This window comes from Pectinophora gossypiella, unplaced genomic scaffold (genome assembly GCF_024362695.1).
Source record: "Pectinophora gossypiella unplaced genomic scaffold, ilPecGoss1.1 Pgos_42, whole genome shotgun sequence".
NCBI classification, from domain to species: Eukaryota; Metazoa; Arthropoda; class Insecta; order Lepidoptera; family Gelechiidae; genus Pectinophora; species Pectinophora gossypiella.
The window spans coordinates 334,989-359,925 of NW_026063252.1; the positions used below are offsets into that span (position 1 = coordinate 334,989).

Here is a 24,937-nt window from a genome sequence, read left to right on the forward strand (position 1 = left end):
TGCCAGGCCGTAGGGTGACCGCTGATGCGGAGCAGTTTTCAAAGATGACGTTCCGATCACACCCCTATACATCAATTTTACCTCTGAGACATTCTCTGGAAAAACAAAACTTTGTATGGCGGCCATCTTGTTTTTCGGCCATTTTTTTTTTTCTCCGGCGATAAAATGTGACCAAGATATAAATAGGTTTCGTGAAAACAAAAAAGTTCCAGGTGCGATAGTTTCGCCAGGCCGTAGGGTGTCTCCCTGATGCGGAGCAGTTTTTCAAGATCGAGCAGTTTTTCCATACTCAACTTGACGTTTCGATCACATCTCTTATACATCATTTTTACCTCCGAGACATTTTCTGGGAAAACAAATTTTTGTATGGCGGCCATCTTGTTTTTCGGCCATTTTGTTTTTTTTTCACTGGCGATAAAATTTGACCAAGACTTTAATAGGCTTCGTGAAAACAAAAACGTTCCAGGTGCGATAGTTTCGCCAGGCTGTAGGGTGTCTCCCTGATGCGGAGCAGCTTTCGAAGATCGAAAAGTATTTCCATACTTAACATGATGTTTCGATCACATTCCTCATACATCATTTTTACCCCCGACGCATTTTCGGGAAAAACGAAAATTTTGTATGGCGGCCATCTTGTTTTTCCGCCATTTTGGTTTTTTTTCACCGGGGATTGAATTTGACCAAGATTTAAATAGGTTTTGTGAAAAAAATATTGCTCTAGGTTTTATAAGTTTGCCAGGCCGTAGGGTGTCTCCCTGATGCGGAGCAGATTTCAAAGATCGAGAAGTATTTTTATACTCGACATGACGTTCCGATTACACCCCTACACATCATTTTTACCCCCGAGGCATTTTTAGGAAAAACGAAAAATTTGTATGGCGGCCATCTTGAATTTCCGCCATTTTGATTTTTTTTCAACGGTAATTAAATTTGACCAAGATTTTAATAGGATTGGTGGAAAAAATAATGTTCTAGGTGCGATAGTTTGGCCAGGCCGTAGGGTGTCTCCCTGATGCGGAGTAGTTTCTGAAGATCAAGAAGCATTTACATACTCAACATGACCTTCCGATTACAACCCCATACACAGTTTTTACCAACGAGACATTTTCTGGAAAAACTAAATTTTGTATGGCGGCCATCTTGTTTTTCCGCCATTTGGATTTTTTTTCACCGACAATAGAATTTGACCAAGATTTAATTAGGTTTTGCGAAAAAAAATTTGATCCAGGTATAATAGTTGCGCCAGACTGTAGGGTGTCTCCCTGATGCGGAGCAGTTTTCCAAGATCTGGAAGTTTTCCCATACTCACCGGAAGATTTTGATCACACCCCCCATACACCATTTTTACCCCCCGACACTCCTTCTGGGAGAACAACCCTGTCAGTGAGTCAGTGAGTCAGTCAGTCAGTCAGTGGGTTTGCAGCTATATATAGTATAACTAGATGGTGCTAAGTGCGCTCGCTGCTAAAGCAGCTTCGCGGGCGTTGTATGTGGATTGACGTTTTCGTATAGTTTGTTTCGCATCACAGATTTGTAATAACTATTAAGACAGACACAAAAAGAAATAAAAAAAATGTGTAGGATATTGTTGGTTTATTTTATGTTATCAAAAAATAAAAATATAACATTATATTCTCTCTCTCTCCCTTGCATTGTTCCCATATGGTGGTGGGGTCTTTATTCCGAGTCTTTTCCTTCCACTTCGCTCTGTTGGTTGTATCGTCTGCGGAAACATTGCAGGAACAAAGATCTTCTTTGATGACATCTGCTTCTTTGCCTTCTGTATTTCCTGTTAAAAATAAAATAATATTAATTCGTATAGGTATAATATCCTTTTCTTAGTCGATAGCGATACGTTTTTGCCAAAGTGGTCGTGGTCGTCATGTAACGTACCTCGATATCTTGTAACTTTTGATTGCTGGCTGTCACACTGCTGCGTGCATTGAAGGACTTCAGGCTTGGTCGATTTTATTCTATTGCAATCATAATCTCCTACACAGTTTATTATACTCTGCATTTCCTGTGAATAAAATATATATATTACATTTTTATCCTTAGTCTATAGCGATACGTTTATGCCAAAGTGGTCGTGATCGTCATGTAACGTACCTCGACATCTTGTTACTTTTGATTGCTGGCTGTCACACTGCTGCATTCTTTGAATGAGCGGCCAACATCAGGTTTGGTTTATATAATACTATTGTTTAATGATCTCCTACGCAGTTTTTTGCCTTCTGCATTTCCTGTAAATAAAACATATAATTAAATATTATATGTAATTTATTTTCCTTAGTCGATAGCAATACGTTTTTGCAAAAATAGTTGTGGTCGTCATGTAACGTACCTCGATATCTTGTTACTTTTGATTGTTGGCTGTCACACTGCTGCATTCATTGAAGGAGCTGGCAACATCAGGTTTGGTTTATATAATACTTTTGTATTAATGATCTCCTACGCAGTTTTTTGCCTTCTGCATTTCCTGTAAATAAAATATATAATTTATTTTCCTTAGTCGATAGCGATACGTTTTTGCCAAAATAGTCGTGGTCGTCATGAAACGTACCTCGATATTTTGTAACTTTTGATTGTTGGCTGTCACACTGCTGCATTCATTGAAGGGGCTGCTGACTTCAGGCTTGGTCGATTTTATTCTATTGCAATCATGAACTTCTACACAGTTTATTGCCATCTGCATTTCCTGTAAATAAAATATATATTATTATTTTTTTCCTTAGTCTATAGCGATACGTTTTTGCCAAAATAGTCGTGGTCGTCATGAAACGTACCTCGATATCTTGTAACTTTTGATTGCTGGCTGTCACACTGCTGCATTCATTGAAGGGGGGCTGCTGACTTCAGGCTTGGTCGATTTTATTCTATTGCAATCATGAACTCCTACACAGTTTATTGCCATCTGCATTTCCTGTAAATATTTTTTTTTTTTTTTTTTCCTTAGTCTGTAGCGATACGTTTTTGCCAAAGTGGTCGTGATCGTCATTTAACGTACCTCGATATCTTGTTACTTTTGATTGCTAGCTGTCACACTGCTGCATTCATTAAAATAGCGGCCAACATCAGGCTTGGTATTAAAATCTCCTACGCAGTTTTTAGCATTGTGCATTTCCTGTTAAAAAAAATAATGTTAATTTATATATATTAACTTTTATTTATAAATATATACATATATATATTAGGTGATTTCCAAACTACCCAGGAGGTACACCCAGTAGCTCGCTTTTTTTCATGTGGTTCCCCCGCTAATCGAGGCCGCATCCACCTACTTATATGAGAAGTAGGTTCTATCTAATGAGTTAGCAATAGTCATTCAATAAGCAGAGAAATGTGAAAGAAAAAGCAATTTTTAGCTAAGGAATTTAAAATAAAAAGCAATTTTCAGCAATTAGCATGCAATAAGCAAAGCAATTACTCAGTAATTGTCAAACATAAGCGAGTTGTATAATTTAAAGATATTATTGACAATAACAAACACGTACCGAGTTTGTTAATACTTACATTGAGTTATCATCGCTAAGTTGACCAAATTATTAGTACAGGTTATCACATTCACTAAATGAAAATATGTGTTTTTATCAATTGTAACAATGCTTGCATGACCTAACCAACCGTTGGTGTTGTGGACGCCAATCTTCAAGAGACAAGTGGACGGGTGTGAGGAAAACTGGCAAGATGAACACGTCGGTGTGGGTGCGACTGGTGCACGGGAGAGAAGTGGAGCTAGTTGGCAGATGGAATTAGGCATCACTCTCTTGCTTCAGTTAAGTTCCACTCAGATCAGGTGGGTTGTCGCATGGATGAACATCGCATGGGTTGGAGTAATTCGGAGTAGAACTGTCCATGTTGTTCCCTTCATCGTAGGCACTTCAGTGGACTGTGGGTCGATCAACAATAGTTACGTGAGTTGGCTGTCAAACCGATATGACGTGCCAGCCGAATCTAGCGACCAGGTATGCAGGGGATGGAGGTATCCTGTGGAGTAATCATATCAGCAAAGGTGAAAATGTCGGTTGGGAGTGAAATGGAGGGAGAAGGAGAGCTGCAGTCAGCGGTCACGATCTTGCTGTAAATAGACTACATGCTCAGTTTACGTGTAGTTGTAACTGTTCGAAGTTAATTGAAAACGATCGATATGCAAATTCCTGTTTAATGAAACAAGTAATAAATGAACAGGCAGGTATTTTTTCGGTATTTAAACGCTAAGACTGATGTTTGTTTATTGATTAGCAGTGGTATGATGAATTCTTGGATACTGATGAATGCTAATAAGCTAAGTATTTAAAACAAAATCACATTCAGAAGCACTAAAAACACATTAAATTAAAGAACGAAATAATACCGTATGAAATATTATTTAATATAATATAAAGGATGGAAAGAAGAAATGACAAGAATGCTATTTAGCGTGACATGGCTCTAACCAGATCCACTGGAAAACATAAAACCATGTAAAACCCTAAGTTTTTGTTTAGCTCATACACGATATTATGTTTTTTGAGGAACCGTGTCATGCGAAACAGTGTTCTATTGAAAAGTATTGTAAGAAGAAATGCAAAGAACACAATTTAGCGTGACATAGCTCTAACCAGATCCACTGGAAAACATAAAACCATGTAAAACCCTAAGTTTTAGTTTAGCTCATACACGATATTATGTTTTTTGAGGAACCGTCTCATGCGAAACAGTGTTCTATTGAAAAGTATTGTAAGAAGAAATGCAAAGAACACAATTTAGCGTGACATAGCTCTAACCAGATCCACTGGAAAACATAAAACCATATAAAACCTAAGTTTTAGTTTAGCTCATACACGATATTATGTTTTTTGAGGAACCGTGTCATGCGAAACAGTGTTCTATTGAAAAGTATTGCAAGAAGAAATACAGAAAACACCATTTAGCATGACATGGCTCTAACCAGATCCACTGGAAAACATAAAACCATATAAAACCTAAGTTTTAGTTTAGCTCATACATGATATTATGTTTTTTGAGGAACCGTCTCATGCGAAACAGTGTTCTATTGAAAAGTATTGTAAGAAGAAATGCAAAGAACACAATTTAGCGTGACATAGCTCTAACCAGATCCACTGGAAAACATAAAACCATGTAAAACCTAAGTTTTAGTTTAGCTCATACACGATATTATGTTTTTTGAGGAACCGTCTCATGCGAAACAGTGTTCTATTGAAAAGTATTGTAAGAAGAAATGCAAAGAACACCATTTAGCGTGACATAGCTCTAACCAGATCCACTGGAAAACATAAAACCATATAAAACCTAAGTTTTTGTTTAGCTCATACACGATATTATGTTTTTTGAGGAACCGTCTCATGCGAAACAGTGTTCTATTGAAAAGTATTGTAAGAAGAAATGCAAAGAACACCATTTAGCGTGACATAGCTCTAACCAGATCCACTGGAAAACATAAAACCATATAAAACCTAAGTTTTTGTTTAGCTCATACACGATATTATGTTTTTTGAGGAACCGTCTCATGCGAAACAGTGTTCTATTGAAAAGTATTGTAAGAAGACATGCAAAGAACGCCATTTAGCGTGACATAGCTCTAACCAGATCCACTGGAAAACATAAAACCATATAAAACCTAAGTTTTTGTTTAGCTCATACACGATATTATGTTTTTTGAGGAACCGTCTCATGCGAAACAGTGTTCTATTGAAAAGTATTGTAAGAAGAAATGCAAAGAACGCCATTTAGCGTGACATAGCTCTAACCAGATCCACTGGAAAACATAAAACCATATAAAACCTAAGTTTTAGTTTAGCTCATACACGATATTATGTTTTTTGAGGAACCGTCTCATGCGAAACAGTGTTCTATTGAAAAGTATTGTAAGAAGAAATGCAAAGAACACAATTTAGCGTGACATAGCTCTAACCAGATCCACTGGAAAACATAAAACCATGTAAAACCTAAGTTTTAGTTTAGCTCATACACGATATTATGTTTTTTGAGGAACCGTCTCATGCGAAACAGTGTTCTATTGAAAAGTATTGTAAGAAGAAATGCAAAGAACACCATTTAGCGTGACATAGCTCTAACCAGATCCACTGGAAAACATAAAACCATATAAAACCTAAGTTTTTGTTTAGCTCATACACGATATTATGTTTTTTGAGGAACCGTCTCATGCGAAACAGTGTTCTATTGAAAAGTTTTGTAAGAAGAAATGCAAAGAACGCCATTTAGCGTGACATAGCTCTAACCAGACCCACTGGAAAACATAAAACCATATAAAACCTAAGTTTTTGTTTAGCTCATACACGATATTATGTTTTTTGAGGAACCGTCTCATGCGAAACAGTGTTCTATTGAAAAGTATTGTAAGAAGAAATGCAAAGAACGCCATTTAGCGTGACATAGCTCTAACCAGACCCACTGGAAAACATAAAACCATGTAAAACCTAAGTTTTTGTTTAGCTCATACACGATATTATGTTTTTTGAGGAACCGTGTCATGCGAAACAGTGTTCTATTGAAAAGTATTGCAAGAAGAAATACAGAAAACACCATTTAGCATGACATAGCTCTAACCAGATCCACTGGAAAACATAAAACCATATAAAACCTAAGTTTTTGTTTAGCTCATACACGATATTATGTTTTTTGAGGAACCGTCTCATGCGAAACAGTGTTCTATTGAAAAGTATTGTAAGAAGAAATGCAAAGAACGCCATTTAGCGTGACATAGCTCTAACCAGACCCACTGGAAAACATAAAACCATATAAAACCTAAGTTTTTGTTTAGCTCATACACGATATTATGTTTTTTGAGGAACCGTCTCATGCGAAACAGTGTTCTATTGAAAAGTATTGTAAGAAGAAATGCAAAGAACACAATTTAGCGTGACATAGCTCTAACCAGATCCACTGGAAAACATAAAACCATATAAAACCTAAGTTTTTGTTTAGCTCATACACGATATTATGTTTTTTGAGGAACCGTCTCATGCGAAACAGTGTTCTATTGAAAAGTATTGTAAGAAGAAATGCAAAGAACACAATTTAGCGTGACATAGCTCTAACCAGATCCACTGGAAAACATAAAACCATGTAATCCCTAAGTTTTTATTCTGCACTTACTATGTATATTATATTATATATTATTGTATGTATATTCATGGTAAGTTGGATTTACTGTAGGTGTATGCAAATTAATAACAAGCATATTTGTTTGTTATTTACGTCATTATAAGTAAATAAATAACGAATGTAGACTTTAAAAAAACTATTATCTTAAAATATTACGTAGGTAGTTTGTTGGTTATGACTGTACACATATGAATTAAACTATTTGCAGTTACTTTCATTTCTAATAACATTTGGTGTATTTGGTAACATTTAAAACTGTACAATTTTACCAGAATATATAAAATATGACTCGCTTTCTATTTTTTTAAATAAAGGCGTTTTCTTTTACCTTTCAATTTTTAAGTATTTTTTTTTTGTTTTAGCCATATTTTATTTGAAAATTTGAATATCAAAGTTTCACGTTGTTAGGTAGTGCTTTCTTCTCCAATTGTTGTTTTTCCAAGTAGCAGGTATTTTCTAGCAATTTCACTTTATTTAGCCTGTACACATGTATTAATTACTTTATGTATGTTTTGTATCGATGAGTGATCATTCTTCTGTCAATACTGGTGAGACCCGCTTGTGGGAGGCCAGAAATTAACATGATCAAATTTGTTTTTGAATTTGCTTAAGATGGTATAGAACATTCGTTGTTGATTATAGGCTTAATTATTTTTACATACGCCATTAAAGGTAAAGCATGGTGTACTTAATATCCTCCTGTGGCTTAGATTTTCAAACACAATAGCGAAACAATGGGATTTTGTTTAAGGACTTTTTTTCATGTTTAGCCCATCTGACAGTCGTCATATTTACCCATGTTTATGAATGAAATTGTTCGCACTGCCGGATACAGGTAATTACTGACTTATTTTATTGCACAACACAATAAATAATGTTCTAAATAACACTTTTCATTTATATATTTGTAGCCACAAATCTGTGCAATTGATGATGCGTCTTTGCTGACACAATGACGATGACGATTCATACACCATTGAATGCTAATGTATAATATACTGTATCCATCACAGGACACGCGAGTTTTACTATGTAGCGTTTATGTGTACTCATTAATCGATTTCCAGCTTGGCAATTGTTTAAGTTTCTGAATCTTTCTTCGAGCAGACATTTGAAGTAATGTTATTTCTTAAAGTTTCCTTGATGATGAGTAAACAGATCCGGATCCGGAGTTTTCTTTCTTCCTTATATTTATTATTTTAAGGCCTTCCTTTTTTTTTGTTCCTTATATTTATATTTTTTTTGTTTGTTTACTTAATTCTAACTTAAGTTACTAATATACGCTAGTATAAAATATTCTTTAGTGCAATTTTAATGCAAATTATATTTTTTTACTATATTGATGAGTAAAACTACATATTACACAAATTTAATCGGTTATAAAAACTTATTTTTCATTGTACATTTATTTTCCTGAATTAATGAATGAAAATATCAAGTCGTTTGTATTATAAAATAGCTAATCCAACTTACCATGAATATCGTATTTTTTTTTATTATTTTAGTAAATATATTTTGCTTACTGCTTAGTGAATGATAAAAAAATAAGTCACTGAAATGACAAAGATAAATTTTACTTAATGTAAGTTAGGTATTGGGTAAAATGCTTTTGAATGATGATTTGTTTAAATATACTCGTAGAAGTATAATTACTGCATAACTTATTGCTTTAAGTTGAGAAAGTAACACTTAGGAGAAAAATGTATCAATAAACATCATTGGTGTCTTCATCGAAATATTTTAGTATTCATTTATTATTTATATACGCACTTAAAGGAGAATGGGCGAATCTGGTCCAAGAACCTCCACTGATGAGACTTATATGTAATGAAAGCTTATGCTTTCTCTATGAATCTGGCAAAGTTCTAACAGATTCTGTCCCGGGGTTCTTTTTTTACGGCCATGTTTGTCCTGGCTAAAAATGTGATAAAATACAGTGGGAGCTAAAATCGGCTCAAGATTTGTTGCTGGATAACTAAGTCTAAATAAATAATTATGTATCATATTGTATATCATTTTAAAGAGGATCTTTTCCAGAATCCGAAACATAAAAAAAAAACAAAAAAAAAATATTTTTTGAAGCGAATTATAGTCAATTTGGATCTGCAGCGCCATTGTTTCTCGGTAGCTAAGTTCAAGTTTCATGCCTTTTACCCCTTCCAAAAGTATCTTACCGATTTTTTTTATATTGCTTCCGGAATTTGATCTAAGTGATAATAACAAGAAAAATAAATAGACACCTCTCCGATAGAGACCGCCTAAGCTATCGCCTATTGCAATAAATCGTCATCATTAGCAAGTCATTACGGTATTGCATATTATAAGCTTATCAGCAACTTGGAACTTGGTCCAAGAACCTCCACTGGTGAGACTTGCATGTAATGATAGCTTATACTTGTCTTATGATTCTGGCAAAGTTCTATCAAACTCTGTCCTAGGGTTTTTTTACGGCCATGTTTGTCCTGAGTGTACAGTAGTGGACTGCAAAATCACCTCAGGATTTGTTGTCGAAAAACTATTTAACTAAGTCTATATACATAATTATATATCATAATGTATATCAATTTTAAAGGGAAAGGTTATCAGAATCAGAAACACAAATAAAAAAAATGCATTAAGTATGTAAACGACTTTTAGCCAACTCACGTCCGTAGCACCATTTTTCTCAGCAGACTACGTACGAGTTTCGCGCCTTCCAACCTTTCCAAAGAAGCCCAATCATTTTTTCCTTCTTCTGATATTGTATTCTTAACCTGACAAGTGACAACAACAAGAAATAAAATAGATACCATTCCGATAGAGGCCGCGTAAGCTATGGACCTATTGCAAGATAACGTACTCAAAGGCTAGTCATTATAATTCAACAGACGTAACATGATTAGAATGCGGGAGGACGCAAATGTAGTATGTTTTCTTTCACCACAATCTTGTTTTATTAATCCAGGCTTATATCTTGTCTTATAAACAATGCCGAATGGTACAACAAACGTATCGTAAACGTAAGGTTGCCTGGTAGTAATTGCTACCTTGGCAATAAAGCCGCCTTTTGCACCAGTTATTGCCTGAACTTGTTTAATAAATGTGTTTCTTTTGTATACAATGGAGTCATTGTATTGCATCTTGATTAGAATGACTTATTTCTTGTTTCTCTCGTACTAAGCTGTATACTGTTAGTGTTAAAGAGACACATATTTCGTCTCTTTCGCATAAGGCGATGTACTACATTTCCGTCCCGCCGCATTCTAATCATGTTATGTCTGTTGGATTATAATGACTAGCCTTTGAGTACGTTATCTTGCGATAGGTCCATAGCTTACGCGGCCTCTATCGGAATGGTATCTATTTTATTTCTTCTTATTTTTTTTTCTTTGTTGTTACTTGACAGGTTAAGAATGCAATATCAGAAGAAGGAAAAAATGATTGGACTCCTTTGGAAAGGTTGGAAGGCGCGAAACTCGTACGTAGCTGCTGAGAAAAATGGTGCTACGGACGTGAGTTGGCTAAAAGTCGTTTACATAATGCATTTTTTTTATTTCTGATTCTGATAACCTTCCCTTTTAAAATTGATATACATTATGATATATAATTATGTATATAGACTTAGTTAGATAGTTTTTCGACAACAAATCCTGAGGTGATTTTGCAGTCCACTACTGTACACTCAGGACAAACATGGCCGTAAAAACACCCTAGGACAGAGTTTAATAGAACTTTGCCAGAATCATAGGACAAGTATAAGCTATCATTACATGTAAGTCTCACCAGTGGAGGCTCTTGGACCAAGTTCCAAGTTGCTGATAAGCTTATATGCAATACCGTAATGACTTGCTTATGATGACGATTTCTTGCAATAGGCAATAGCTTAGCCGGTATCTATCGGAGAGGTGTTTATTTATTTTTCTTGTTATTATCACTCAGATCAAATTCCGGAAGCAATATAAAAAAAATCGGTAAGATACTTTTGGAAGGGGTAAAAGGCATGAAACTTGAACTTAGCTATCGAGAAACAATGGCGCTGCAGATATAAAATGACTATAATTCGCTTACAAAAAGATTTTTTTTTGTTTTTTTTTTTATGTTTCGGATTCTGGAAAAGATCCTCTTTAAAATGATATACAATATGATACATAATTATTTATGTAGACTTAGTTATCCAGCAACAAATCTTGAGTCGATTTTAGCTCCCACTGTATTTTATCACATTTTTAGCCAGGACAAACATGGCCGTAAAAAAAGAACCCCGGGACAGAATCTGATAGAACTTTGCCAGAATCATAGGGAAAGCATAAGCTTTCATTACATATAAGTCTCATCAGTGGAGGTTCTTGGACCAAGTTTCATACAAAAGTGCCCATTGTCATTTGGTAACAAAATCATTTGTATAGCGTTATAAAGTAAAAAATGAACATCAATAAATCATACGTTTGCTTACAAAAAACAAACAGTTTTAGCGCTTAAACACTGAAACAGAATTCTTTTCAAATAACTTCGAACAATTACCACTTTAATACACCTAAACTAAACATTGTCCATGTACAGCGAGATCCTGAATACTGATTACAGTTTCCGTACTCCCTCCTTTCCAGTCCTAAGCGACATTCAAACCTTCACTGACACGATCATTCCACAGGATACGTCCATCCCTTGTATCCCAGATCGCAAGAATCGGCTAGCACGGCATAGCAGCTTGACAGCTAAAACTCACGCAACCATTGTTGAACGACCTACAAAATCCACCGAAAATGCCTACGACGATGGGAACGACACCGACAGTTCTACTCCGGATCATTCCAACCTGCGACATTCATCCATATGACAGCTTACTTAATCTGAGTGGAACTCAGCTAAAGCAATCGAGTGATACCTGCCTCCATCTTCCAGCCAGCTCCACTTCACTCTCATGCACCGGTCGCACCCGCAGCCAAGTGTTCATCCTGCCAGTTCACTTCACGCCCGTTCTCTCGTCCCCTAAAGATGAGCCTCCACAGCGTTAACGGCTGGGAAGGGCATGCACACATTGCCAATTGATTAACACACATTTTAATTCAGTGATTGTGACTAATAAAATGGTAAACCTAGCTTTGAAATTCAATGTAACCATCATCAAATCGAGTGCAAGCTTGTTAAAGTCAGTTCTATCGTTAAATTATACGAAAAGAAGAAAAAACAAGATAGAATGAATATAAATAATAATAAATAATTCGCAATATACGATAATTTCAGCACATGATTTAACCGATCTAAAAAACCCAATAAGCTTAATAACAGAGATGAACTGTTCAGTCTTTTCAAGAAGTGCCACCCTAAATAAAGTTACGTTAAACTTAAAAGTTCTGATATGATAACGTTATTCGAGAAAGGTTGGTCATTTTCGATTCGGTGCCTGGGTAGTAGTACTTTTATGTCACGTCTTTCGCGAACGCGACCTAAAGCTACATACAGTTGACCGTGACTAAACATATCAGATCTAAGATCGACCCCAACGCGACTAATCGTTTGACCCTGGCTCTTGTGAATGGTCATTGCGTAACACACCTGCAATGGGAATTGACGGCGACACATCTCGTAAGGGCTGTTATGTTCTATAGGCGCTTTAAAAAGAATTCGAGGGATCAAATAATCTCCTAGTTCACCTTGTTTCCGAACTTTAATAATATATGGAGATGTTTCAACAACTATTACTTTGGTGCCATTTACTAAGCCGTCCGCGAAACTAAGATTACGCGTGATTACACAAACACATTCTAATTTTAATTGCAAATCGAAATCTGGAACACCTTGTGGTCGAAGTGTATGTAAAAATTCGGGACTAAAATATACTTGATCAGCGTTGTCGCTTAAAACTTTGTCTATGGCATAAAAATGTAATACTTCTCCTGGTAGTTTGTCTAAAATAACGGCATTAATTTCTCTAACTGCATCGTTACGGGTGCATAGAATCGCTCTGAAGGAGCATACGCCTGGCTCAGTAAGGGTAACTTCTGGGAATACAAAATCAATTAAATCTTCTAATTCAGTAACATAATCAATGGATTCAAGTTGGACTAATTGCAAATCATTATTATTTGTTTCTAACCTAAGAGTAGGTAATGAATTTGAACCCAGTTTTAAAAGAAATTCTGCATACTGTGCGTCATCCTTACATCTCTGTGAAGTTACCAAACTAAATTTTTTCAATTGTTTCCAAATAGGAGAAGTTTTTAGTGACGCGTTTAATATATCAAAATTCGTTCGTGCTTCTGGGACTACAGGAGGAATTTGACGAAAATCTCCTGCAAAAATAATTATTTTAGAACCAAAAATTTTGTCTGACCTCATCAAATCTTGCAATGATCTATTTAATAAATTTATAAGGTATTTATGAGCCATCGGCGCTTCATCATACACAATGAGATTAGAATTGTAAATCAATTCAGCTCTTTGAGTACCATTTGAGATGTTCCAGTATCCGCTATCATCTAATAGATGTAAAGGAAATCTAAACAAGGAATGAGCCGTCATTCCGTTTGTGTAATTTTGAGCAGCAATTGCAGACGATGCACAAGTTAAAACTACACCTTTAAGGTTACCGCGGATATATGCAGTTATGACCTTCAATAATAGCGTTTTTCCGGTGCCGGCGGGGCCATCGATAAAAATCGCACAGTTGTTGGATTCTCGGTAAACACTATCTATGCAAAGCTTTTCCACGTAATCGAATACGGCTCGTTGATCGGGGGATAACTGTGGCAACCACTCTTCTACGTATGCTTTCAAACTATCTAAATCATATTCAGTGCGTTCCCTATCCAATTCCGTTGACCTGTAAATTACTTCTGGCAAACCTTGTTCTACTAAAGAAGTTCCGTGTCTGCGTAGCATTCTATCTATTTGAATGAGGCACATGTTAAACGCGTTTTCTTCGTCATCTGGCACCCTGTAAAGGAAATCTTCGGCCAATTGACGTTTATACGTGTTCCACAGTGACGCCACTGAGGCACCATTAACAGCCAGCGTTACAAAAAAGCTACGAAGTCGTGGTCCGGTTAAAAAAGTGGAAGCTTCTTCCATAGCCCGTTCATATTCGACTGCGTCGTCCGCAAGTCCTACGAATTTGGCAGCTTCTTGAAAAGTTTTGCAATTTGGACCTCCAATATGAAGTAAATCCGCGAAACTACGACAAGGGTAAACACTTAAAAGAAGTCTTAAAAAGAACTGTTCACCTCTGTTCGGCGCGACCCAAAATAGACGCGCGACGAGCTCACCCCGCATTCTCCGCGTAAGAAATTTGCCGTTCTGCATTTGCACCGCCTGAACTGTCTTTAAACATGGATCTTTCGCATGAATGTTGTAAGTTTCGAAAAAGTCTAAGTAGGATACCCGATCAAACTCCTCAGTTAAAGGCCTACTGAAATAGTCTAAAAGATCTGAACCTGCATTATTAACTGCCTCGTTCGCGTGGCCAGGCTTAAAAAATACCGAATTTTGATCGGGCAAATGTACTGTTAACATTTTTACCGTAGGGTTCCTAGCTACAATATCAAATTCGAGAACACGCCACGCTGCTTCGCTAGAACTAATATATCGCTTAGTGACATATTGTTCGATTTCATCCTCACGATGTTCTTCATCAACAACGGCAATACGGGCTTCATCAGGTCCTTTTGTCATATATTTAAATAAATACTTAATTATAGCACGCTGTGTCGACACTTCTAAATTTATGTGAGCATCATATTTTAGGAGAAGAGCAGGATTATAAGGAACGACCCACAAATCATTAACTATTACGTCTCTGCCGCGATATTTAATAATCGCCTGATTTTTACTATTGCGACGTAAATGTATAAAACCTCTATCGTCACTGAAGGTGACTGGTGTTTCTTTTTTTGGGAAATATTTTAAGCAGTTTTTCTTTTCACTATTCCAACACGGCAAATTAGTTCGGTAAGGAGGGCCACATGGACCGTGTATCATATGATCCATGACAACTTTGTATAATAAAGTTTGTGCTGGATCGGGTATGGTGGCACGTACAAACTTATCAATATCCAGACTTTCTACTGGTCCACCACCTTCCACTCTAAAAGCAATATGCGCGTGTGGTAGTCCTCTTTTTTGGAACTCTATAACATGCATTATATAAACAATTTTTCCGAACCATTTACCCGATTTTAAATCTTTCAATAACTCTCCGAGTTTTAAGTTGAAAACTCGAGCACATGTTAGGGGGTCTTTTGGTCGACCTGATAATGTTGAATTTTTTATTTCAGGCCAGTTGGGGTTACAAGTTAAAGTTAAAAAATATGATGGTGGACCTAACCTGTTTACCATTGCTATAGCGTCCAGGTATTTCTTTTTCATGTACCGTGGACCCCCTGTGAATGAGCTAGGTAAATAAATTTTACCAGGTTCTACTCCACCTTCTCCTAAAATAAACTCGTCATTAATTAATTCTTGGAGTGGAGCTACTCTTAGCCTGTTTTGTTGTTTTGTTTGGCTATTTTTCAAAAACCGCAAGCGTTCTTCTAAAACTCTACAAAACATATCGACTAACCACTCTTCAGATAAACGACCAAATATGCTAAATCGCGATTCTGATAAAAGTAAACAACGGACATATTTAACCTGATTAAGCTTATTGCCCTTATTATCTCTCATATCTGGATGCCAACCAGTATTTCCGTGAGGATATAAGAGAGGATACTGGAAAGTCTCGTATAAGGAATCCATTATATCTATTGTTCGAGGCCTACCGTCTGCTATCTTTTTGACTACAATACAGCGTGGAGAAAATTCTTCGCGGTCTGTACTAATAATTGCGGCAATTTCTTGACCAATAGGTTGATCTCCGAGGATGTTACCGTGAGTCGCACGAGTAGTTTTTTCGAACTTCAAGAAAGCTTCTGATGATACCTCTAAACTTAATCTTCTAAAACAATTTATGTATGGATTAACTGTGTGCATGAAACCTGTAATCATTCGAACTACCGATTTATCTAAACTTAATTCGCCAGCTAAACTCTCTCTTTCGCTACTGTCATTTATGTAAAAATTTATATTATTCGGACTTTCATTGTAAGATAAATCAAAGATACGGTGGTAAATACGTCCTTGAATTTTTAGAAAAGATATACCTTCTGGATGATGGTAACCGTGGGAAACACCTAATGCCGAAAATGCAAAAATATTATTGTAAGCGCGTGGTCTATTTAAAAAAGCTGGATTTGTATAAAATTCTTCGTTTAATGGGAGAAAATTCTGAACGTTATAATCTCCTGAATGACAACACCATTGTCGACGAGATTTCTCTTCTTCGAACAATGGAGCATTACAATTTGGACATCTATATGTTTTATCACACAGAAGCGACGTATTTTTCAAATTATATAATCTAATAATATTAAGTTCGTGTCCCTGTTTTTCACCTATTAAATTTTTTGAATATCTCAGCGGCGTTTCTATGTTACGACTATTCTCTGTGTATTTTCGTGCTGCTTTTTTGATAATTTCGGGGTGGAGCTCGTTATAACGTTGAACGGCCGCGCGATGATCGTCTGGGTTGTTCTCGATATAACGTTGAACGGCCGCGCGATGAACGTCTGGATTATTCTCGTTATAACGTTGAACGGCCGCACGATGAACGTCTGGGTTGTTCTCGTTATAACGTTGAACGGCCGCGCGATGAACGTCTGGGTTGTTCTCGTTATAACGTTGAACGGCCGCGCGATGAACGTCTGGGTTGTTCTCGTTATAACGTTGAACGGCCGCGCGATGAACGTCTGGGTTGTTCTCGTTATAACGGTGAACGGCCGCGCGATGGACGTCTGGGTTGTTCTCGTCATAACGTTGAACGGCCGCGCGGTGAACATCTGGGTTGTTCTCGTTATAACGTTGAACGGCCGCACGATGAACGTCTGGGTTACGTTCGTTATACCGTTGAACTGCCTCGCGATTAACAGCCGGGTTTTTCTTCGTATATTTGCTTACAGCTTCGCGATGCGCGTTTTCTTTACTTGGTTTCGGTCCGCGTTTCTGTTTTTTGGGTCGGCTACCTTTATTTTTAACGCATTGGTTTTCGCCTTGATAACTAATTCTTTCTAATAGGACAACTGGTTTTAAAATTGATAGTTTTAAATCACTTGTAGTGTCATATACATCTACCGGATTTGAATCAACTTCCAATTTACTAATATCAAAATTTTGCACAGAGGTTTTACACGGGGCCAGGGTTGACTGATAGTTCATCAAAATCGAATCTAAGGTTTGATTCTCATTCAGTAATGGTGATGATATTAAATCTACTAAAATGGATTGTGATGTTTCGGAACTAACCTGCGTTTCGTTTTGCCATATAAGGTCGTCATTTAATACTCTTAATCGGGTTAATGAGTATTCGGATCCGTCGTAAACTTCATTCGCGAGCAAAAGTTTGGCTAGCGCTTCGGTCGAATTACATTTAAATAAACGTGCTACGTAAGGACCATCCTCTGGCTTACCCGTTCCTATATTAATGTTTTTGCTGTTAACTGCATGGCTGTTAAAGAAATAATATTCACCATTAAACCGCCAAAAACTAAAAGTATAACCCTGACCCGTAAACAATATGCTATCGGTACTATCGTTGTGATTTGAATTGTTCACATTATAAGCGAATTGCGAATCGACAGTATAGTCATTAGTATTAAAAAACACTCTGTTGTCCAGTATATTCTTTAACGTTAATAAACCTATGTCTTTATTCGCGGGACTTGTAGGATACGTATTAGAAATGATCCAGTTGTCCTCCATACTAACTATATGTGCGACGTTATCCCCGATGCGAAGCTCATTGGGTAATTCATCTGGCATAAAATAACTGACACCCCGCTGAAGTAGGTATTTTAACTGCATGTAAAGTGTATCCCCCATTTTTAAAATTTTATCAATGTCGGCAGTAGTGAAAGAGGCGCGATTGTGGAACGTAGAATAAATTGAAGCGCATGCTGAGATAACCGTACATTGCGAATTATTACCTTCATACACATCGGAGCCTTGGTGTGTTAGACCTAAGGATTCAGTAAATTTTAGATATTAATTTATTTAATAGATAAGGTAATACACCCTATTATTGACACCCCTACTGACTTTATTAAGAAAAAAAAATAAGAACATTTTGATATATTCCTTGCATTTTGATATATTCGGTGCCGAAAAATGATTAGACCGTACCAATCATTTAAGGTGCTAATAATTAGGCAGTTTACCCTACATAAGTACTTAAATTAAAATATCAATTATCAATATTATCATTCTCCAACAATCTATTTTTTAATAAAACAATTATTCACCGATATTATTATAGGGAATGCAATAATTATTATATGAGAATTAAGTTACCTACCTAATATAAAAAAAAAACTACGCATACTTATAAAATTTCAGTCGGATCAATAAACCTAGGTAATTTGTAATTGTTGTCTTGATTTTTTTAATAAGTAGTTAAAATGGCATTCGTTTAAGCACTTTCACACAGTGCCGCCAGCTCGTGCCGCACAAAGCCGCCGCCGATCATCATTTTAATCGCGACGGTCATGTAGAGCACACTTTGTGGTTGAACATCAAAGGTCGATGAATTAAGTCGACAACATTGCCATCGTAGCTGTGGCTGAAGTGAAAAGCCGACTTTACAATATAGAAAATGGCTAAGCTACTTTTTTGAAAAAACACATACTTAAGATTACGCCTATTTTCCGTTGGGATCGGCCACGCAATTCCACTTACTACGATCCTGACACATCACTTTCGCTTCTACCACTCTTATCAAAGTACTCTTGACCGTGGCTTTTCTTTAAACATCCTGAAATTAATCGAGGTATGTACCACCTAGGCCATCCACTTCTGATTTTACCACCTACATCCGTATAATAAATCTTGGCCTTGTCCAACCTATCTAAGCGTCCTTTTGTCAATTCTCTTCACTACATTTTCTTTTACAACAGTCCCTTATCACACTATTTTATCATTCAAAGTTATCCCACTCATACTCCTCAACGTTCTCATTAGTAACCTTTTGACAGTTTTAATAAAATATTAAGCAATTAATTACATCATTGTAACATAAAATATTTAATTCAGGTACCTAATAAAATGACTTTAAGACCAATGACATCGAGAGGGTGCCGTACCGGTATACAAACATTCAACTCAATTGATGTAACGCAACGCAAACCCTCGTTATAAAATATTTAGAAGACATGTCGATTTATTACACTGCACTTTACTTAAATAAAGGATTATACAGTCTGTTCTCTGCCTACCCCAATGGAAAATAGGCGAGATATTATGTATGTACGCAATGCAGCACTCTATTGACGGAATATTTCGAAGATTTAATATAAAATAACAGGAAAACGTAATACCACAGTTTTTGTTCTTCTTTTGATCTTGTTGCATCGTAGTGTGAGATTATTTCAGACTAATACAGGTGAAGTAAGTATGGTGAAGTAATATTTGTCATAAATTAAAAAAAAACCAGGCAAGTGCGATTTGGACACCAAAGGTTTCGTCCACAGAAAAGATTAGTAAAAGAAAATTCTGATGGCGAAATTCAAGTATCTAGATATAAGGCGATCGAGTTGAACTTCACTTAAGCTATAGGCATCAAATAAAGAATAATACTACGTTAGAATGGTCTGTCTCGCTCGTACTTTTGCGTTAGACGTGTATCTACGTATGATACGTATACATACTTACATACACAGATTTTCCCTTTACTAACATTTTCTGTGGATGGAACCTTAGGTACATATACACATAAAATATAGTATGACATAGTATATATACCTACCTGTCCTACCTACATTATATTTTTACTGTATCAGGGTTGTGGAGGTATGGTATTTTTTAGACACTCATTGTATTCGGCGTTTTCAGTATCTTTAGATAGCTGTAAAGTAATAAACAGTTGTTACTTTATTTTGCTTATTACTTTATAGCTGTCACAAAAAGTAATTTAAAAAAATAAAACGGACTTCAAAATCTGTCAAATAAAAAGTAAGAAATAATATTTAGTTGAATACATTAGAATCTAAATTTTGAAATGACTTTTTATTTGTATAAACTCGAGTTACCCTAATAATATTAATACGCCAGTGACCATTGTTACCAAAACACTGAAATATTATAAAATGTCTTATAAATAATTTGTTTAATGTATGTAGTGTCCGACACACCCTTGACCGTTTTCCAATTTTCTTTAATTTACTCTCAAACCATTAGTATCCATACTTACTTAAGCTCTAAGCTTCTATTAGTATAGTCGAAACACAAAGTTCCTAATTTTTAACTGTTTTTCAACCATAAGTTGGAAATTTCTAAACCAATTTTGAAGAAACTTGCATTCTTTTTTATGTTGGACGATACTTAATAAACAAGCATTGCAATACGATTTGTAGTTTCTACAAAATGCATGGACAAACATACAGGCAAGTATATGGAAAATTTAACACACATTATGATATACATATGGGTCAAATTGATAACCTTTTTTTGAAGTCGGTTGAATTAGATTAGTTTTCTTCAGTCCCCACCACATGGTCATCAAGATATATAACCATATCCCTAACCATATTCAAAATATAGACAAATCTACATACACTCTTTAACAGTAATTTAAATAAGTTTATTGTAGACAAATGTATTGCATTCAAACTTTTTTTTTTCAGATAAACTAAATACTTCAAAGCTTCGATATCTCTATATCTATATACTTACTTAATAACTTGTTTGATATAATTTTGTTATTATAAATAGCATATAATTAAGTAGGTAACTTTATAATAATTTTGTTACCTAGTTACTACTTATTTCTATATTTCTTAGATAGTTAATATCTTATAATATTATTATAAGATTGGTTATAGTTGTATTTAACCATTTGTAGTAACTTGTCATTTTTGATAAAATATGCTACTCCTTCTACACATAAAACAGACATAATTATTTAGTTGGCTTTTTCACAATTTTAGAGAAAGGTTTAACTTTTCACACAGAATATTAAGAGAGTGACTGGTATTAGTATAGCATAGAATAAGTAATAATACTACGGTCATAGGTTAACTTTTGTTTGTATTATAGGTAATTTGTTACAGACCTACTTATTACAGGTCATCTAATGAGTGATGTTACTGTTGTGCTACAACATGGGTTGCTGTCAAACAAGAATCACACTCAGATTGTTATAATTCAAAAAGGAGTCAATCTTATTATTATTATCTATAGTGTTATGATCTCATCTAACTTATTTCATATACCTACCAACATACTTACATAATCTAAAAAAATATTAATAGTAATTAACCATCGCCTATTCTAGTCACACAGCATAAGTAGGGGCAATACAATTGATTTAAGTAGGTAGGTACCTATTGCCTGTTATTAGGTAAAGTTTTTTCCATGACTGATGTCAAGCGGCTATTTTATCATCATAAAATCAATCGATCGTTTGGTAAACTGGAATTAAGCTCGTTAAAATCTAAATACTTACCGGCACCGATGCAGGTTGCAGCAGGCTCGTCGTCGACGCAACGGCGACGCATTGTAGAGCACGATGGAATTTCGACGCTTGAACGCTTCATCTGTAAACAAACCACTTCTGTACTATTTGTGTTTATCTAATAGACAATAAAATAAGAATTATAGCTTTTAAGTAAGTAGGTACTTACTTACCTTTTAATGTTTCAGTGAAAAAGAGAAAATCAGTACAGACAGTTAAAGATCTTACAATTATAATAATTATGTTTATATGGCTAACTGTTTTACGATTTTAAAGATTATATACCTAAAAAATATTTATAAATAACTGTTAAATTATCAATAACAAAATCGACTTACCCTTGGAAATCTTGAAATACAAGTGAAAAAACGCTTGTCACTTTTTCGCGCCAACGGTTTGGGTACTGAGTTTACTTTTTTTTTCCATGAGACTAACAAAGAAATTCTGGCAAAGCAGATTCAAACAGCCAATATCGAAAAATATTGAGGTACTTTTTTCTTCACTTGGTCGCATAGATGTCGATGGAATTAATAAATAAGCAATATAAAATCTAATTGCTTTTTGTCACTACAGTACAATATAACTTTTTTAAATAAGCAATGAAGATTGAGTATTTTCATTAATTTTTCCATTGTTTTTTGGCGGGAAAGTTGTTTTCTTCATTGAATAATCTATTTATATTTAATACGAAATGAAGAAGTAATCGAAAAACATTCACTTAAGTGTTATCATATCGGAAAAATATACTCATAAGACCAAATGTTCTTTATAAACCCAAACACCATTGTTTAACTATTGTGTATGGATATCTCGGTCTTAAGAGGATAAATATAAAGTATAAATAAACATTCAATAAACAAAGTGGTACTATCTATTTTCACTTCATCCCAAGAAGCCGCTTCATAACTCGAAAATTTATATGGACTTTTGAGTTAATTCGTATCACAAACCTAAAGGTCTATGTAACCAGGCCAAAAATTTCCAAAAAGAAAAAAAAGATGAGGCTATAATTAATGACAATACATTTGCGTAACCTGTGGATTCCATTGCCTACCGATTTGAAAATATGAAATTACTTTTTTTTTTTTTGTTTTGGTTTTCCCCGAAGGGTAAGGCAAAGGGAACTATGCCCATACAGCCATGTCTGACGTATTTTTTTCTTGATGATTAATGAAATGATGAAAGGTGATGATGATGAAACCTAAGCCCCCACCCTCGGAGTAGACTCCTACTCCGAACCCCAAACGAATTAACTCAAAAGTCCGCATAAACTTTTGAGTTATGAAGCGGCTTCCCGGCACGAGGCGAAAATAGGCAGATACACTTTGTTCATTGAATACTCCAATATAATAACACTCGCGAATGTCTTCCGACTAACTAATGCGATCATTAACCACAAAACACCACTTCGTATTAATTATTTAGATTACTCAATGAAGAAAGCAACTGTCCCGTTCCCGTCTCCCGCCGAAAAGCCAATATGAAATTACGTTTATTGTTTTTAACGAATGTAACGTACCTAGTATATAGTATTTGGCTGTATGGGTTATGTTTCCTTTGCCTGTCCTATGGACAAAATAACCAAAAAAAAAAAACTAAACATAATGGTCTTATGGTCTCGTTCTGTGGTCTCGTTGCCGAGAAGTTCTCTTGTTAATTTCCTGTGCTACTTTGTTAGGATTTGTAGCTTACAAGATCATCGAGTAGTGCGAGCGTCGACATTCTACTGTAAAAACTTCCAGAGCCATTGTGTGTTTTGGATAGAGCCGATATGATAAAAAGTTTGTGGATAATGTTCGTTGATAAATTGCAATGTAAGTAACATACAAGCAAATGACATTGTTATGAGATTGTTATTATATATGACACTGTTATTATATAGTTATTTATTTATAGGTGTTAATGCTGATCGACTTTGTCATACTAACTCATACTCATACTAAGAGATGCAAGCAACAATAACAAGTTTCCTGAAGAATGTTCCAGTCGGACAGTTGGAAACAATTATGTCTGTATAAGTTGTGGAATATCTTTGGGAAGGCACTCACGAAGATAAAATCACAGGCCATGGGCTTATGGAAAGAAGTGAAGAGTGGTATTATATAGAAAAACAATCTCCGAGATAGGTATTAAAGTATTAAGTATTTTAATTTATGTTGTACATGAAAAAAATGATGTGTTTCAATCATAATTGTTATAAGGCAATCCTTAATTATGATTAAAACATTGTTCTAATTTTAATTTATTGTTGGCAATGTTTCAGTTCCATTTCTACACATTAAATAATATTGATACAATCGGGCATATTGTGCAATATACTATACTATTAAAAACATTCATGTTTGCTTTCAGATGCCTGATGGATGCCCATGTATGCATTGTTTGCAGGATGAGCTCACCTCAAAAGCATTAATATCTAGCGAACATAAAAGCTGTGTTAGGTGTGTTGTTGCAATGTATATAGTTCTATTTATTAACCCCTGACTCGAAAACAACGGGGTGTTATAAGTTTGAAGTGTGTGTATGTGTCTGTCTGTGGCATCGTAGCTCCCAAACGGATGATCCAATTTTAATATGTTTTTTTTTTGTTTGTAAGTTATATTAGTCGAGAGTGTTCTTAGCTATGTTTGGTAGAAATCGGTTCAGGTCTTCAAGGTCATCAGAAATGTTTGTTAAGTGTGATAGGAATGTTACACGCTCAGTTTGCTTGCAAGCATAGGTATGTGGGATAACTTATTTTTTGCTTTTTATAGGGTTTTTAATTTTTTCACCTTTTTTCATAATAATTGAATACTTTTGTTTTGTCGGGTTTTTTTTTTGTTCCAAGATGTTGGTAAATTATAAGTTTATATCACTTTATAATTATAATTTATATTATTAAATCATTAAATAGATAAAAACCTGTGTATATTTTTATGTTATGTTATTGTTAAGTTTATTCTCTACCTACTTACTTACTAATATGTTACCATATTAAGTCTGTTCAAAAATCATAAATAGGTACTTGTTCTTCATCTATCATGTAGGTTGTGAAGTGGATGACCAACCTCATCAACCAGAGTTATTGCTGCGCCGCCAATGTCGTTGGATCAGCCAGCCATGTCCTAACTGAACCAAGGATCACAAAGAAATTTTTGTGTTTTGTCTCCACCGGGACTTGAACCTGGGACCTCCGGAATGTCAGCCACTGGACAACATAGGCCGAGAGTATATGGTTAAGTTGCTGTATTATTTCAACTATTTAATTAAATGTAGGAATATTTTGTATGAGTATGAATAAAACAAATTATTTCT

The 24,937-nt window shown here is 35.3% G+C and overlaps 1 protein-coding gene and 1 long non-coding RNA gene across 6 annotated transcripts in view; one reads left to right on the forward strand and one right to left on the reverse strand.

Annotated features, from left to right (window-relative positions):
* Window positions 1–1,592: 1,592 nt before the first annotated feature.
* LOC126381270 (uncharacterized) overlaps window positions 1,593–24,937 on the reverse strand; it is a 321,493-nt gene continuing 298,148 nt past the window's right edge. The window contains exons 1-7 of one of the 5 annotated variants that reach the window (XR_007568751.1): window positions 3,008–3,086; window positions 2,787–2,923; window positions 2,564–2,698; window positions 2,345–2,479; window positions 2,110–2,243; window positions 1,894–2,020; window positions 1,593–1,789 (exon numbers count right to left, since the gene is read on the reverse strand). Coding sequence is in view for 1 of the 5 variants with exons in the window: in XM_050030768.1 (XP_049886725.1) it covers window positions 2,819–2,923 (105 nt within the window). In the remaining 4 variants the exon portion in view is untranslated. Of the gene's footprint in view, window positions 1,790–1,893; window positions 2,021–2,109; window positions 2,244–2,344; window positions 2,480–2,563; window positions 2,699–2,786; window positions 2,924–3,007; window positions 3,087–24,937 lie in introns of those variants that run through there. The other 4 variants (XR_007568752.1, XR_007568753.1, XR_007568755.1 and 1 more) reach the window with 4 other exon arrangements.
* Window positions 23,237–24,910, forward strand: LOC126381271 (uncharacterized). Its single transcript, XR_007568759.1, has 3 exons — window positions 23,237–23,457; window positions 23,540–23,769; window positions 23,996–24,910. It is a non-coding gene; the product is annotated as an uncharacterized LOC126381271 (long non-coding RNA).